At 35.6% G+C, this 13,280-nt stretch overlaps 1 protein-coding gene across 1 annotated transcript; it reads right to left on the bottom strand.

Moving 5' to 3' along the window:
- Positions 1-436: 436 nt before the first annotated feature.
- Positions 437-3,312, bottom strand: LOC130729917 (plant cysteine oxidase 2-like). Its single transcript, XM_057581768.1, has 5 exons — positions 2,723-3,312; positions 2,080-2,201; positions 1,684-1,843; positions 1,372-1,575; positions 437-859 (listed from the first exon to the last, which is right to left on the bottom strand). Exons 1-5 carry the CDS (start codon positions 2,961-2,963, stop codon positions 729-731), a joined length of 858 nt encoding a protein of 285 aa, XP_057437751.1. The 5' UTR covers positions 2,964-3,312; the 3' UTR covers positions 437-728.
- Between the last annotated feature and the right edge of the window lie 9,968 nt (positions 3,313-13,280).

The raw sequence follows: 13,280 nt of genomic DNA, 5'->3' as shown, positions 1-13,280 counted from the left end.
ATTCGGCATGAAAGAGTCAACAAATAACCGCCGTGTTCTTGTATTTTCGTCTTGCTTACCTTATTAATAAGCAGAAGAAATTTCCTTTCTTATTTAATTTAATTAAGAAGAATAATAATGATAATATTAGCGTCCCATAAATATCGAAAGAAAAGCACAAATTTGACTGTTCTTTGGAAATGGTTGCCCATGTGGAAGACTTTACATAACTCTCGGTCATATTCACCACTTGTTGCACGATGAAGTTGACACGAATCTACCCTTTACACTCTGGAACCAACCCAAATGTCATATCAAAACTCAAGTGAAAATATTGACAGATGAACAAACTCAAGCCCATGGTTTTTCTTTACTTAATTGGCAGCTAGTTTCATAATGTTATCATATTCATATGTAATTATGTATGTACACCAAGTCAGTCACCAACTAGCTAAAATGAATGAACTGTAGTTAATACTTTTCAAAGTAAAATTTAAGCACTGAAGAACAAAATACCAACACACTTGCATTGATTCTCAAGTATGGACAGAAAAGGAAAAGGAAGGGGTCCTATGTGTGTATGCCTGTAGTGGAAACACAAGGTGACATGCTAAGTACATACATAGTAATCTTTCTATAATTGATTTCAAATTCAAAATCAATTATGAAGAGAAACTTTTGTAAACTTCTGCCCGCAGGAACCGATTCAGAAAAAAGAGAAGCTGATCGAAACATGCTACGTGTTATAACTAAAATGCTGTCTCAGTGATGGGAGGACCCAGATACTCAATCCCATCCATTTGAGAATTCTCTGGCATCTCAATTTCTTCCAACCACGCGTAGCTATCATTTTTGTCTTTCACCTCAGAAATCTCTTCATCTGCAAGATAGAATCATTAATGGTCAAAGACAAAGCAAGAATGTACAATTATACATACATAGTCAGACACTACAATAATGGGGGCAGGTGAAGGTGCCATCTTATGCAAATAGGACTAATTAATGATGTACAAACACAATAGTACATACTATTATCTGTTATACCTTTTATGCACATAACCTGGCTCTTTTTTTTTTCTTTTTCAAATTCAATATTGAGCTACATCAGATGGCAGCTTTTAAGATGATGTTAACACAGTCCATATATTAAAACTTGACCAAGGAAAATTTATAGAAACATTTGACCCTATGTTCAAATTTTCAATGCAAAATTTCCTGTTATGGAAATAGGAAAAAGAAGTATCATAAATACTAATATAGATGTGAATTGGACTTTTGGTAAATATGTTTGGAAACTCTTTTACAATTGGTTCTGAAGTCGATCAAATTCAATTCTGATGAAGAGAAATTGATCAAACATGATCCAAACATGCTCAAAGTGTTGGTACTCACTGGGAAAAGCAGCATAAGGGTGATCTCTGTAATAAGAACAGTCCCTTCCATCTTCTTTGGAATAAGGAGGACCAATGACATCAAGCACAGCACATGGAGTTATGGCTGTGAATTCATGGATATTCCCTCCTGTTGTTGGATACAACACTGAAGTATCACAGGGTGCTGTGAAGACATTATCAGCTTTTAACTTTGCTAATCTCACTGCAAAAAATCAGAAACTGTGGGGGTCAATTTTCCAATCCTAACACACCCCTTTAGCTTATGGTCAAAGCACAAGAAATAATAAAAGTGAGAGAATGGAGAACCTACATTTAGTTGTTTGCTCTAACAAGTTGTCAGAGGCCTCAGGAACAACCCAGTCATAAGATTTAATGTGCATTTGTCCTAATAGAAGTTTGCTGAAAACGGTCATACCCGGATGGTTATGGAGTGGAATGACTCCTTTTTCAGGTATGAAAAATATGCAAAGCTGCAAGAACACAAGAAGAAAGTACCCATAAATTAAGTACACACTAGTAATTGCAGTGGTTTGAATATGTATATTTGAAAATTCTTCTACAATTCAGTCTGAAACAAAATCAATTCTGGGTAGTAGAAGCTTTCTGTGTACCATAATTGTTCATGAGGATAGAGAAGTTGATCCAAACATGCTAGTAGGGACTAATGAGTGATGAAAACAAAAAAACTAGAATTTGCAACACTTACTGAGAAATTGGCACACTTGTACACGGTTGTATAGGTGACCCTTTGGTTCTCTTTGATGATATTTCCAGGCTTGAAGAACTGCAGATCTCTACTTAGCCCAAAATCGCCTGGCCTAATGTCATCTGATGATTGAAGAATTAATTAGAACACATGAAAAAAGGAAACTAGGAGATAAAAATAAACATCTAAATTGTAAGAAAAAATAAATCAATCAACTTGTAGAAGGAAGCAAAAATTAGTCTATTGTTTTTCATTCAAACTGGTATGAAAAAATGAAACCTATACCTTCAAATCAACCATTAATCCTAAGAGATGATCCTACATTGACTTAATTTCTATATCTCTACATGACAACATAATATATGCATTCATTAATTAAAAGTGAAGTTACATTATCAATTCCTTCAATTGGGAAAAGAATTGATCTAGTAACATGATGCAAAACTAAGTCATCATCTCCAAAAGACAATTAGTGGGGGGGATTTCTAGTTTGTAGTTCTAAGTAATTGAAATCACCTAAAATTCCATCCAAAACTAAGATTCCTGACCCCAAAACGTGGAAATTATGTAACAAGACAGATCAAGAGAAACTCAATTTTCTTATCCAAACTCATCACATCAAGTTAATGCAAAGAAATCATACCAAGGATGTGGCACATTTTCTGAACATCTTGTGGTGAAGGAACAGTGTCAGGGCCTTTGAATGTTTCTCTGCATGAATCAAACAGATCCTTAAGAGCCTTTGGTACTGCCAGCACTGGCCTCTTAACCCTGCTGCGACAAGGTTTCCTCCTCTTGGCAATGATCCTTCTCACATAACCAACCTTGTTAACATGTCCAACTCTGTCTCTACCCGGATCAACCAAACTTGCTTCCATTCCCATCAACACACACCAAAAACCAAATCTCCTTAACTGAATACTCAAATAGGACTCAGTCCTTTCACAAAAACTCTTCCACACCAAAAACACAAACACAAAAGTGTGCTAGGATTCCCAAGTACAGTTTTGCTTTCAACTTTTGAATTGACAAAGAAAACTCAACACCCCAGAATCCAAAAACTGTCAAAAAATGAACTTTCTGTAGTCTTGAAATGAAATAGCTATGGTTGAGTCAAAGGGTAGGTAAGAAGATGATTGATATTTACAGCCATATAGTGCAAAAGTACATTAGAGGATGAGAGTTATAAAGGACAATATATGAAGGCTATATAGCTAGCTATATATGATGAATGTTGGAGATGATACTTGTTTTGTATATAAAGATGAAGACAGAGAAAGAGATAATATTAAAGGTTGAAAACTAGGGGCCAAAAAAGATGGTATAGTAGTTGTTCTATTCTATTGCATTGTCTGAAACAGTGGTGTGGTGAAGTTAGACCAAAGAAAAAGGAAAATGCAAAAGCAGTATTTTTTGTGTAGTTCCCGCCCCCATAGATTGTTGGTAAACTGGCGGTTAATGCGACCCCTGTTTTGTGGGTTGAGGCGGTGAGAGGCAACGGAGAATTTACATAAAAATCCACTGGTGGAGTGTGAGTGGGATCACTTGCTCACTTTCTTTCATTTTTTCTTTCCCAGGAAAAAGTGCGATGATTTTGACTCTGGTCACTATATTAAGAATTAGTCTGGCGTTCGAGATTAAAGTTGCTTATAGAGACACTCATTTCCCACTAATAAATTTTTTATATTGGCAGTGAGAATCAAACACATAATTTTCTGAAGAAAAATGATCTGAATTTACTGATTGAGTCAAATGTGTCATCTGTTCACTTTCTTTCCTTGATCTTATGCTGCTGGTTTCATAATAAAATTGCTAATTAGATCCATGTTATATTGCATTATGTGAATTAATCAATTTGGCGTATGATGCGTTTGGCCACAAAGATAATGGTGCTTGTGGTTTATAAAAATCAAAGGTGGTGTGAGTATAATGTCTATGTATGGCCATAAAACCATATGCTGACTGGGGTTTATAAAATTCCACAATTGGAAATAATAAAATGTAACATGTGTCACAGAATTTATTTCAAGCTACAAAAAGTAATCATGCCATTGCCAAGTGGCTCTATTCTATGCAGTGTATATGAGATATTTTTAGACATCTTGATAACACATTCGTCAGTTTACAGTTAGGTAATGTCACTAATATTCACTCACACCACCCCACCCCACATTTATACAAAAGGTATTGCCGATGGTAATTAATAATTGTACATGTCTCCTTATTTAGTTTTTCATATTTTAGGTCCTTATTTACGATATTTCCTCTTCATTCATTTATTTTATTTAGTTTTAACAGAAACCAGATAGAAGAAGAAGAAAACTGAGAAAATTCTATTGAATGAACAAAATGATTCAATACAATACATTGTGTGTTTATTCTTTGCTATTTATACTACTTGCTGTAGGAGCACTATAACTACTGTGTATCTAAACTACAGGGTATACTCTACTCCTCAATCAGTTAGATTGTTGTAACTGTCTAACAACTTGCTAGCTGTATGCTGAGGTGGACTTTGAGCTGTCATCTACACATGCTGAATTGGTTATGCCCTCAAGTGTCTCCTTGTTTTCTTTCTCATTTATTAGCCTCCCACAAGCTGGACCATGGTAAATATCTAACATGTTCAGCTTGCTTAATAAGAAAGAGAAAGGACCAACTGACAGTGCTTTGGTGAAGAAGTCTGCCACTTGAAGCTTTGAAGAGATAGGTAGTAATTTCATAAGACCAGCCTCTGACTTTTCTCTTACTATATGGCAGTCAATCTCCAAGTGCTTAGTCCTCTCATGGAATACTGGATTAGCTACAATGTGGAGAGCACTCTGATTATCACAGTAGATAACTGAAGGTTTAGTTGGCTCTATCCTTAGATCCTTTAGCAAGTAAGAAAGCCATTGCAGTTCACAAGTAGCTGAGGCTAAAGCTCTATACTCTGCTTCAGAAGAAGATTTAGACACAGTTTGTTGTTTCTTTGATTTCCAACTAACAAGAGATTTTCCAACAAAGAAACAATATCCTGTCACTGATCTTCTTGTGTCTATGCATCCTCCCCAATCTGCATCACTAAAACCAAGCAACTGAATTACAGAATCTCTAGGGAAAAATAACCCTTTACCAGGATTTCTTTTAAGATATTTAAGGACCCTTTGTGCTGCTGTATAGTGTGCCATTGTTGGCTTGGACAAATATTGACTGAGTTGCTGAACTGCATATGTGATGTCAGGCCTTGTTGTAGTTAAATATAACAATCTCCCCACAAGCCTTCTATATGAAAACACATCATCATATAACTCCCCCTCATCTTGTGACAATCGAACAGATGGATCAAGAGGAGTACTAACTGGTTTACTGCCTAAAACTCCTGAATCAGTAAGCAAATCTAGGCAGTACTTTCTTTGACATAAAGAAATCCCTTGTGCAGAATGAGCAACCTCAAGGCCTAGGAAAAACTTGAGAATTCCCAGATCTTTGATTTTGAAGGCATTATCTAAGACTCTCTTTATCTCGTCAAACTCTAGGAGTGAATTTCCAGCCAATATGATATCATCTACATAAATGAGAAGGACTGTGAACTTGTCTCCTTGATATTTAGTAAAGAGGGAATGGTCTGAATGTGCTTGTTGATAACCACAAGACACTAGCAAACTAGTCAGCTTGGCATACCATTGTCGACTGGCTTGTTTAAGACCATACAAGGACTTGTGTAATTTGCAAACTTTGCTAGAATCTGTACAAATTACCCCTTCTGGCACTTGCATATACACATCTTCAAACAAATCTCCATGGAGAAAAGCATTGTTTACATCTAACTGATGTAAATGCCAACCATGTATAGAAGCAAGAGCCAATACCATTCTCATTGTGGTTAATTTAGCCACCGGAGAAAAAGTATCAAAATAATCCAAGCCTTCAATTTGATTGTATCCCTTGGCTACCAATCGTGCTTTATACCTTTCTACTGTTCCATCAGCCTTCCTCTTGATTTTATACACCCATTTATTTCCAATAGGAACAGTGTTAGGAGGTAAATGAACCAAACTCCAAGTTCCATTAGCTTCTAAGGCTGCAATTTCTAAATTCATAGCATCAATCCAGCATTTATGTTGGGCAGCTTCAGTGTAGCATGTAGGCTCAAAGTCAAGAGATAAAGACAGCACATATTTATGATGAGGAGGAGATAAATGGGAAAAAGACATATAACTAGATATAGGATATTTACTACCTGAAGATGTGGAAGTGACTACACAAGAGGAAGAAGGACAAATGTAGTCCTTGAGATGTGATGGTTGATGTCTAGTTCTCTTGGAGCTTCTGGGCTGTGCTGGTGCTGCAGGAGAATCTGTCATAGGCTGTGATGACAAGACACCTGGAGAGATAGCTTGTGCAGGAAGCAAACTCTCTTCAAGCTGAGAAGTCAGAACATCTTGTGGAGAAAACACACCTTCTTCATGTGTAGTGGCATTGTCAAGATTAGGAGCACCAGATGTCAGAACCTCCCAAGGTAGAGCCCCTGTGTGTTGATAGGGCAAAACATGATCATAGAAGACCACATTCCTAGAAACACTCAAAGACCTGCTTGTCATATCCAAAACTATGTATCCCTTAGTCCCATTTGGATAACCCATGAACACACACTTCTTAGCTCTAGGGTCTAACTTGTGTCTATTATTCTGCAATGTGGACACATAGCATAGAGAACCAAAAACTTTCAGGTCTGTCAAATCTGGAGGTTTATGATGCAAGAGTTCATAAGGTGATTTGTTCTGTAAAACTATAGTTGGAACTCGATTGATCAAGTACACTGCATGTTGAACAGCATAATTCCAATACTGTTTTGGCAATTTGGACTGAAACAACAATGCTCTTCCTACATTCAAAATGTCCTGATGTTTCCTCTCTACCCTTCCATTTTGCTGAGGACACTCAACACAAGAAGTTTCATGCACAATGCCATGAGTTGCATAAAAAGCTTGAAGGGTAAATTCTGGTCCATTATCAGTTCTAACAGTTTTTACTATAGCTCCAAACTGTGTTTTAGCATAAGCTATAAAATTTTGGACCTTACTTGGGACTTCTGACTTCTGTTTTAACATGACAATCCACAAGTATCTAGTATTATCATCTACTACAGTCAAAAAATATTTATGACCATGGACTGTTGCAGTTGAGAAAGGACCCCAGATGTCAAAATGTAGCAATTCAAAAGGTTGCACAGCTTTATTAGAACTTAAAGAATAGGACAATCGTTTTTGTCTAGCCATATGGCATACATCACAAACCAAATCACTAACAAGAGCCTTATTTACATGAATATAAGGGTATTCCTTAGACATGGCTAGTAATTTGTCTTTAGACAAATGTCCTAATCTAAAATGCCAAATTACAAAACTAGGTATGACTAGAGAACCAGTTGTGCTCACTGTGCTAATCTTCGCTCCTGCTTGTGCGGTTTCCATTGCTGATTGCTCCACTAGACCATCAACCACCAAGTAATAGAGTCCTTCCTCTTGTTTAGCCAAACCAATCATCTTCTGAGTAATGATGTCCTGTATCAAAGAATGTGAGGAATAGGAATGTACTACACAGAACAAATGTTCACAAAGCTTGGAAGTGGAAATAATGTTGAAACTAAATTCAGGGACATATAAAACATCTTTCAAAGAAAGTGAGGATGTGAAAATCACAGTACCAGCCAATTGAGCTCTCACTGTGTTACCATTTGGCAACTGAACACTCATAGGTTTTATTTTAGAAAAGGAATGAAAAAGATTAAGACTAGAACACACATGGATAGTAGCTCCTGAATCCAATATCCAAGAACTACTAGCTTTGGATGAAGGAGGATAATAAGACAATACAATAGCTGTACCTTTTCCTTTGGAATTATTACCATCAAGAGACTTGTGTTGCTGAGTATGTATCTGATTGACTTGATGTGATCCTTCATGGATCCTTAATTGATTGATATGAGATGCACTAGCAGCTTGTGCTTCTGAATTTCCTTGTATCAATGTAAGCAACTTCTGATATTGTTCTACTGTGAAACTTGGAACTGAAACTGGCAATGAAGTTGTAGAATTAATGCTGGAACCATTCAAAGCATGAGAAGATTGTGGAACATCCAGATTCTGTCCTTCTTCATTATAAGAATTATCACTGATATAACTATCTTCTGACTGTAGATTGTTCACAGTTCCTGTGTTGTTAGACCTAAAAGAAGGTGGCAAACCATAGATCTTGTAACATGTATCAATCGTGTGCCCTATTTTTCCACAATGTGTGCAAATTCTATTTCCTCTACCAGATCCTGAGTAGAATCCTCTTCCATTGCTGCTTGATGTGGAATTTCTTCCACCATTATACTGATTTCCTTGAGGATAACCTCTACCTCTACCAAATCCTTGCCTATTATCAACTGCATTCAACATAGACCTTGTATCACCTAAATTCTGACCAAAATTACTAGAAATTGAACTAGATTGTCTTTCTTGTTGAATCACCATAGAAAACACTTCATTCAGTGATGGTAAAGGCTTCATAAGCAAGATTTGTGATCTAACAGTAGCAAACTCCTCATTGAGTCCAGTCAAGAAACGAATTATATAGTCTTGATCCTTATAGATCTTAGCATTACCCTGGCATGGACATCTAGCATTACAAATGCATATAGGTAGTGGCCTAAAACCATCAATCTCCTCCCATAGAGTTTTCAATTCAGTAAAAAAATCAGTCACAGAAGATGATCCTTGCTTCAAATTTGAGATCTCACTTTGCAATTCAGAAATTCGAATTAAATCTACTTGTGAAAATCGCTCCCTCAATTCATTCCAAATGTCAATAACATTTTCAATGTAAACTAGGTTTTGTGCAATTGAAGCAGAAACATAGTTCATGATCCAAGTATGAATGAGATTATTGCACCTTTCCCATGCGAAATAGAGTGGATGATCTGATTCTGGAACTGGAATGCTTCCATCAACGAATCGGAATTTGTTCTTCGCGCTCAGAGCTCTTCACATCGAACGCGTCCATGTCTGGAAATTCGCACTTGTCAGCTTCGGCGAAACGGTAACTGTGGAAGGTCCATCACCTGGATGAACGAAATAGGGACTGAGAGGATCAAGAGAAGGATCGAGTACGCCATTGTTGGATCCAGAAGCTTCTGGTTGTCCATTGTTGTTCTTCCTTGCCATTGAATCAGAGTAAACGCAGCAGAGCTCTACAAGAGAGCTCTGATACCATAACAGAAACCAGATAGAAGAAGAAGAAAACTGAGAAAATTCTATTGAATGAACAAAATGATTCAATACAATACACTGTGTGTTTATTCTTTGCTATTTATACTACTTGCTGTAGGAGCACTATAACTACTGTGTATCTAAACTACAGGGTATACTCTACTCCTCAATCAGTTAGATTGTTGTAACTGTCTAACAACTTGCTAGCTGTATGCTGAGGTGGACTCTGAGCTGTCATCTACACATGCTGAATTGGTTATGCCCTCAAGTGTCTCCTTGTTTTCTTTCTCATTTATTAAGTTTTGCAAATGATTTTCCTTCACATGAATGGTGGGACTCTCCCCCAGAAAATCTACCTCATGTTCTCTTTGTAGACAGTTCTCTTACTTAAATGAAATAACGACCTTTCCCTAAAAAAATATGTAGGAGATTTCTTCCTTAGTATAGATATAATATTAGTAATTGTAGTTGATTGAAATTTGGAGAATATTTATTTTTCCTCGTAAACTTTATAAATATGTGATGAGATTAATGAAATTATGCATGTTCAAATCTTCTAACAAACACGTTTCTCTCTCTTATCTCTCTTTGTTGCGTTTTGTTATAAGGAAGAGAAGAAAATAAAGTTAAATAAAAAATATGATCTAGGGAAAAGATAGAAAAAAGAGAGTAAAAATAGATGAAATCAAAAGTCGAGTGTGAATAAATAAGGAAGAGAAGGAAAGAAAGTTAAATCAAAAATATGATCTAGGAAAAGATAGAAAAAAAAGTAAAAATAGATGAAATAATTAAAAGTCGAGTGTGAATAAATATAGTTTGTTGTTTATTTATTCAAAAAATAAAATGTATCAAGTTTTTTTTTTATCAAGGTAACGCATTGAGAGTGTAAAAATTATTTACACTATTAGAAAAAATTATTTAGTTGTTTATTTATTCAAAAATAAAATGTATCAAGTTTTTTTATCAAGGTAACGCATTGAGAGTGCAAAAATTATTTACACTACTAGAAAAAATTATTTAAGTTAATCTATTGCCGCGCATGATATACATTTATGATTGGTTTGATGATAAACAAAATTACTTTTGTGTATCAAAATTAAATTTGTTTATCAAAATTAAACTCAACATAGTTTACCCTCTCTTTATTTCTCCTTATTTATAATTTATTTGGATAAAACATTGACATGAATTTGGTGTATATATTTTTGGTTTGATATTAACGCAAATGTGGATGTGATTTCACGCATCTCAATATAATAGATAAGTTAAAATTTGCAATGTTTAATTTAACGTGAATTGGAAAAATATGATTTTACTACGTTGAGTTTAACATGGATTCATGTTTAATTAATTCAATAAAAACTAAAATATACGTAATTTTTTCTCTCTTTTTCTTATATATATTTTTTTCCTCTTATCTCAACTTGAAATTCACGTTGAACCTTGGATTCTCAGAAGGAGAGCAAGGTCTTTTGCTTTGAAGACTCTGGTTTTGGCAAACTATTTCACTTTCTTTCACAGTTTTTAATTGTCCAATTTTTACACAACAGGAAGCTTTCTGGATATGGACACTGACACATCTTATCTTAAAACCACTATTTTATGGATATAGACTTTGCAAGTAAATATCTGTTCATGATACTGTAATTGTAATAAAATCCGTACACGGTACACAGACACATTAATTCCTCTCGTTTCTACTGCAGGATGCATATATAAGAAATATTATAATATCAAGTGTTGTTAATCACTGGCTGTTAAAAATTGACAAATTAAATTTGATCAAGACAAATATATTATAGATAATTTCCCATAATAAACTGACAATGCTGTTAATTACTATTAAATTTGATTATCATATGTGAACTTGTATTAAGATGTAATTACTGACACTATTAAGACTTCAAGGAAATCAAATGTTATTAAGCACCAAACAAGCTTTTAAGGCACATTGATTTGGACTTCGTAGCTAGACTAAATGTCAGTTTGTTTTGGTGATGACATAATCATGAACACACATAGAAAAACACATATTCTAACATCAAATTTTGTCAAGTTGACGCAAACGTAAATTAACTTTGAGTTCATTTAGTTGCGATAACTTCTCGTAAAGATAAAGATAAAGATGAAAATAGAAAAGAGGTAATCTTATTTAGTATTATAGTGTATAGAAGATGAATGAGACACTTGATTCTCACAATTATTTTTGGTCTTCTCATCTATAAGAGAGTTTTTTTCTTTATCTCACTTTAATTTAACCCTTTCAATATGCAATAGCTTATTTACAACAAAAAGAAATTAATATTTTATATATACAATAAAGATGTCATTTCATACAAAAGTATTTTATTTTTTATTTTCTTTATCTATTTAACCAAAGAAAGGGAGAGATCACATCATTCCTATCTTACCTCATGGAACTATTAGGGATCGATGATATTTCATATAAATAGGTTAAAATTTTCACATTTACTTAATTTATTATGAATAAGCTTATTGATGCACTAGGATGAGGTTAAATAACTTCATTGGGCAAGTTAGACAATTCATTTCTATCATCATGAACAACCAACAAAATCTACTCTTTTCTCACTCCTTATCATGTACACATAATTTCTCTACTGATATCATCTCTTTTCCCTTTCTTCCTTAAACCAAACAAAAACAAAGTGTAAATTGGTATATATTAGCACATTTCTTAAAAAACATTGTTAACATGGACAATAAAAATAATAACATTAAGATTGGAGAATCATTAGGTTGAGTCATTGTTTTTAATAAATGAAACTAAAGACAAAGAGTAACAAACTAAACACGAGTGCTGGTATGAAGCAAGAAACAGACTCAACTTAGCCTGGGGGACAAGGACTAATTTCGGAGACCAAACTGAATGTTCAAACCCAAGGAAGCAAGCCTGACATGACACACATTAGCCTCATGCGAGACATGTCGAAAACTAACACGCCACAGACGGTAGAAATATCAACAATCTCCACAAGCAAAGGTCCCAAGTGCAACATCAAAGGGGGAGAATTCAACATTTGAATATCATCAAGTGAGTTACTCTCACAAATGATATGTCAAAAACCTAACTATCATTCTAAGAGAAGGTCATGCTTGATGGTCACCAACTCAACCAAAAGCACACGAGACCCATTAGAGGAGTCTGAAAAATCACCTAGCCAAGAAGCAGAAGCATTAAGAACAAGACCACCAAAACCAATCAGCTGCTTTTGCAAATCACAGTTGCCACCAGCGTTAAGCGTAACTGCAGAACCACTAATGCAAAGACCAAAGAAGTTTGCTAAAAGGGGAAGAAACCGAGATGGAAGGAGGACTCGGAAACTCATCACACTTCGTAATTGAAATCATGATATGCTGCAGGACATACTCCACAGTCTAAGGAGAATCCTGAAACACGACATTGTAGCACGCCAACGCTGAAGCCACCATATAATAATGAAAAACCTGTGTTGGTCCCTACGATGGATAAGAAACCCAACCTAAGTCCGCGAGTAGGGTTGGAAGAAAGCTGGACCTGACGGCTCACCATGTCTTGTCCAAATGTCTCGTGCTTGAACGCAATAAAGCAAGCAGTGTGTAGTAGATTGTGCAATGTTAGAGCAGCGAGGACGATTATCAGAAAGAGCCAATCCCCTTGCAAGACGAAGAGGATTCGTGTGGAGGAAATCATGTAGAAGAACCTAGATGAAGAACTTCATTTTCTGTGGTATTTTAAGATATGAAATTTGCATAAACGTCGGGTCCGTAGTGGTACCACTTCTCTCATGGAGAGTCCAATCACAAGTTGAGCGAGAAATATATAAACTAGTAACAATGCACTTTCATGACCAGCCATCCTCCACATCCATGAGCGAGGACCGGGGAGAATGAAGAGTTGCGGCTACAAACCAGTAGGGATGGGAGTCGCTAAGGTCTCCAAGGACCACGAGTCATCTCCCG

This window comes from Lotus japonicus, chromosome 1, assembly GCF_012489685.1.
Source record: "Lotus japonicus ecotype B-129 chromosome 1, LjGifu_v1.2".
Taxonomy (NCBI): domain Eukaryota; kingdom Viridiplantae; phylum Streptophyta; class Magnoliopsida; order Fabales; family Fabaceae; genus Lotus; species Lotus japonicus.
Note: the sequence above shows the minus strand (reverse complement) of the source record. Positions and strands in the feature narration are given on the sequence as shown.

Coding starts and splice junctions, on each gene's coding strand:
- LOC130729917 (XM_057581768.1), bottom strand. CDS start 2,963: ATGGGAATGGAAGCAAGTTTGGTTGATCCGGGTAGAGACAGAGTTGGA. Junction 1,576..1,683: donor GTTAGAGCAAACAACTAAAT/GTAGGTTCTCCA, acceptor GATTTTTTGCAG/TGAGATTAGCAAAGTTAAAA. Junction 860..1,371: donor CCCTTATGCTGCTTTTCCCA/GTGAGTACCAAC, acceptor TCTATCTTGCAG/ATGAAGAGATTTCTGAGGTG.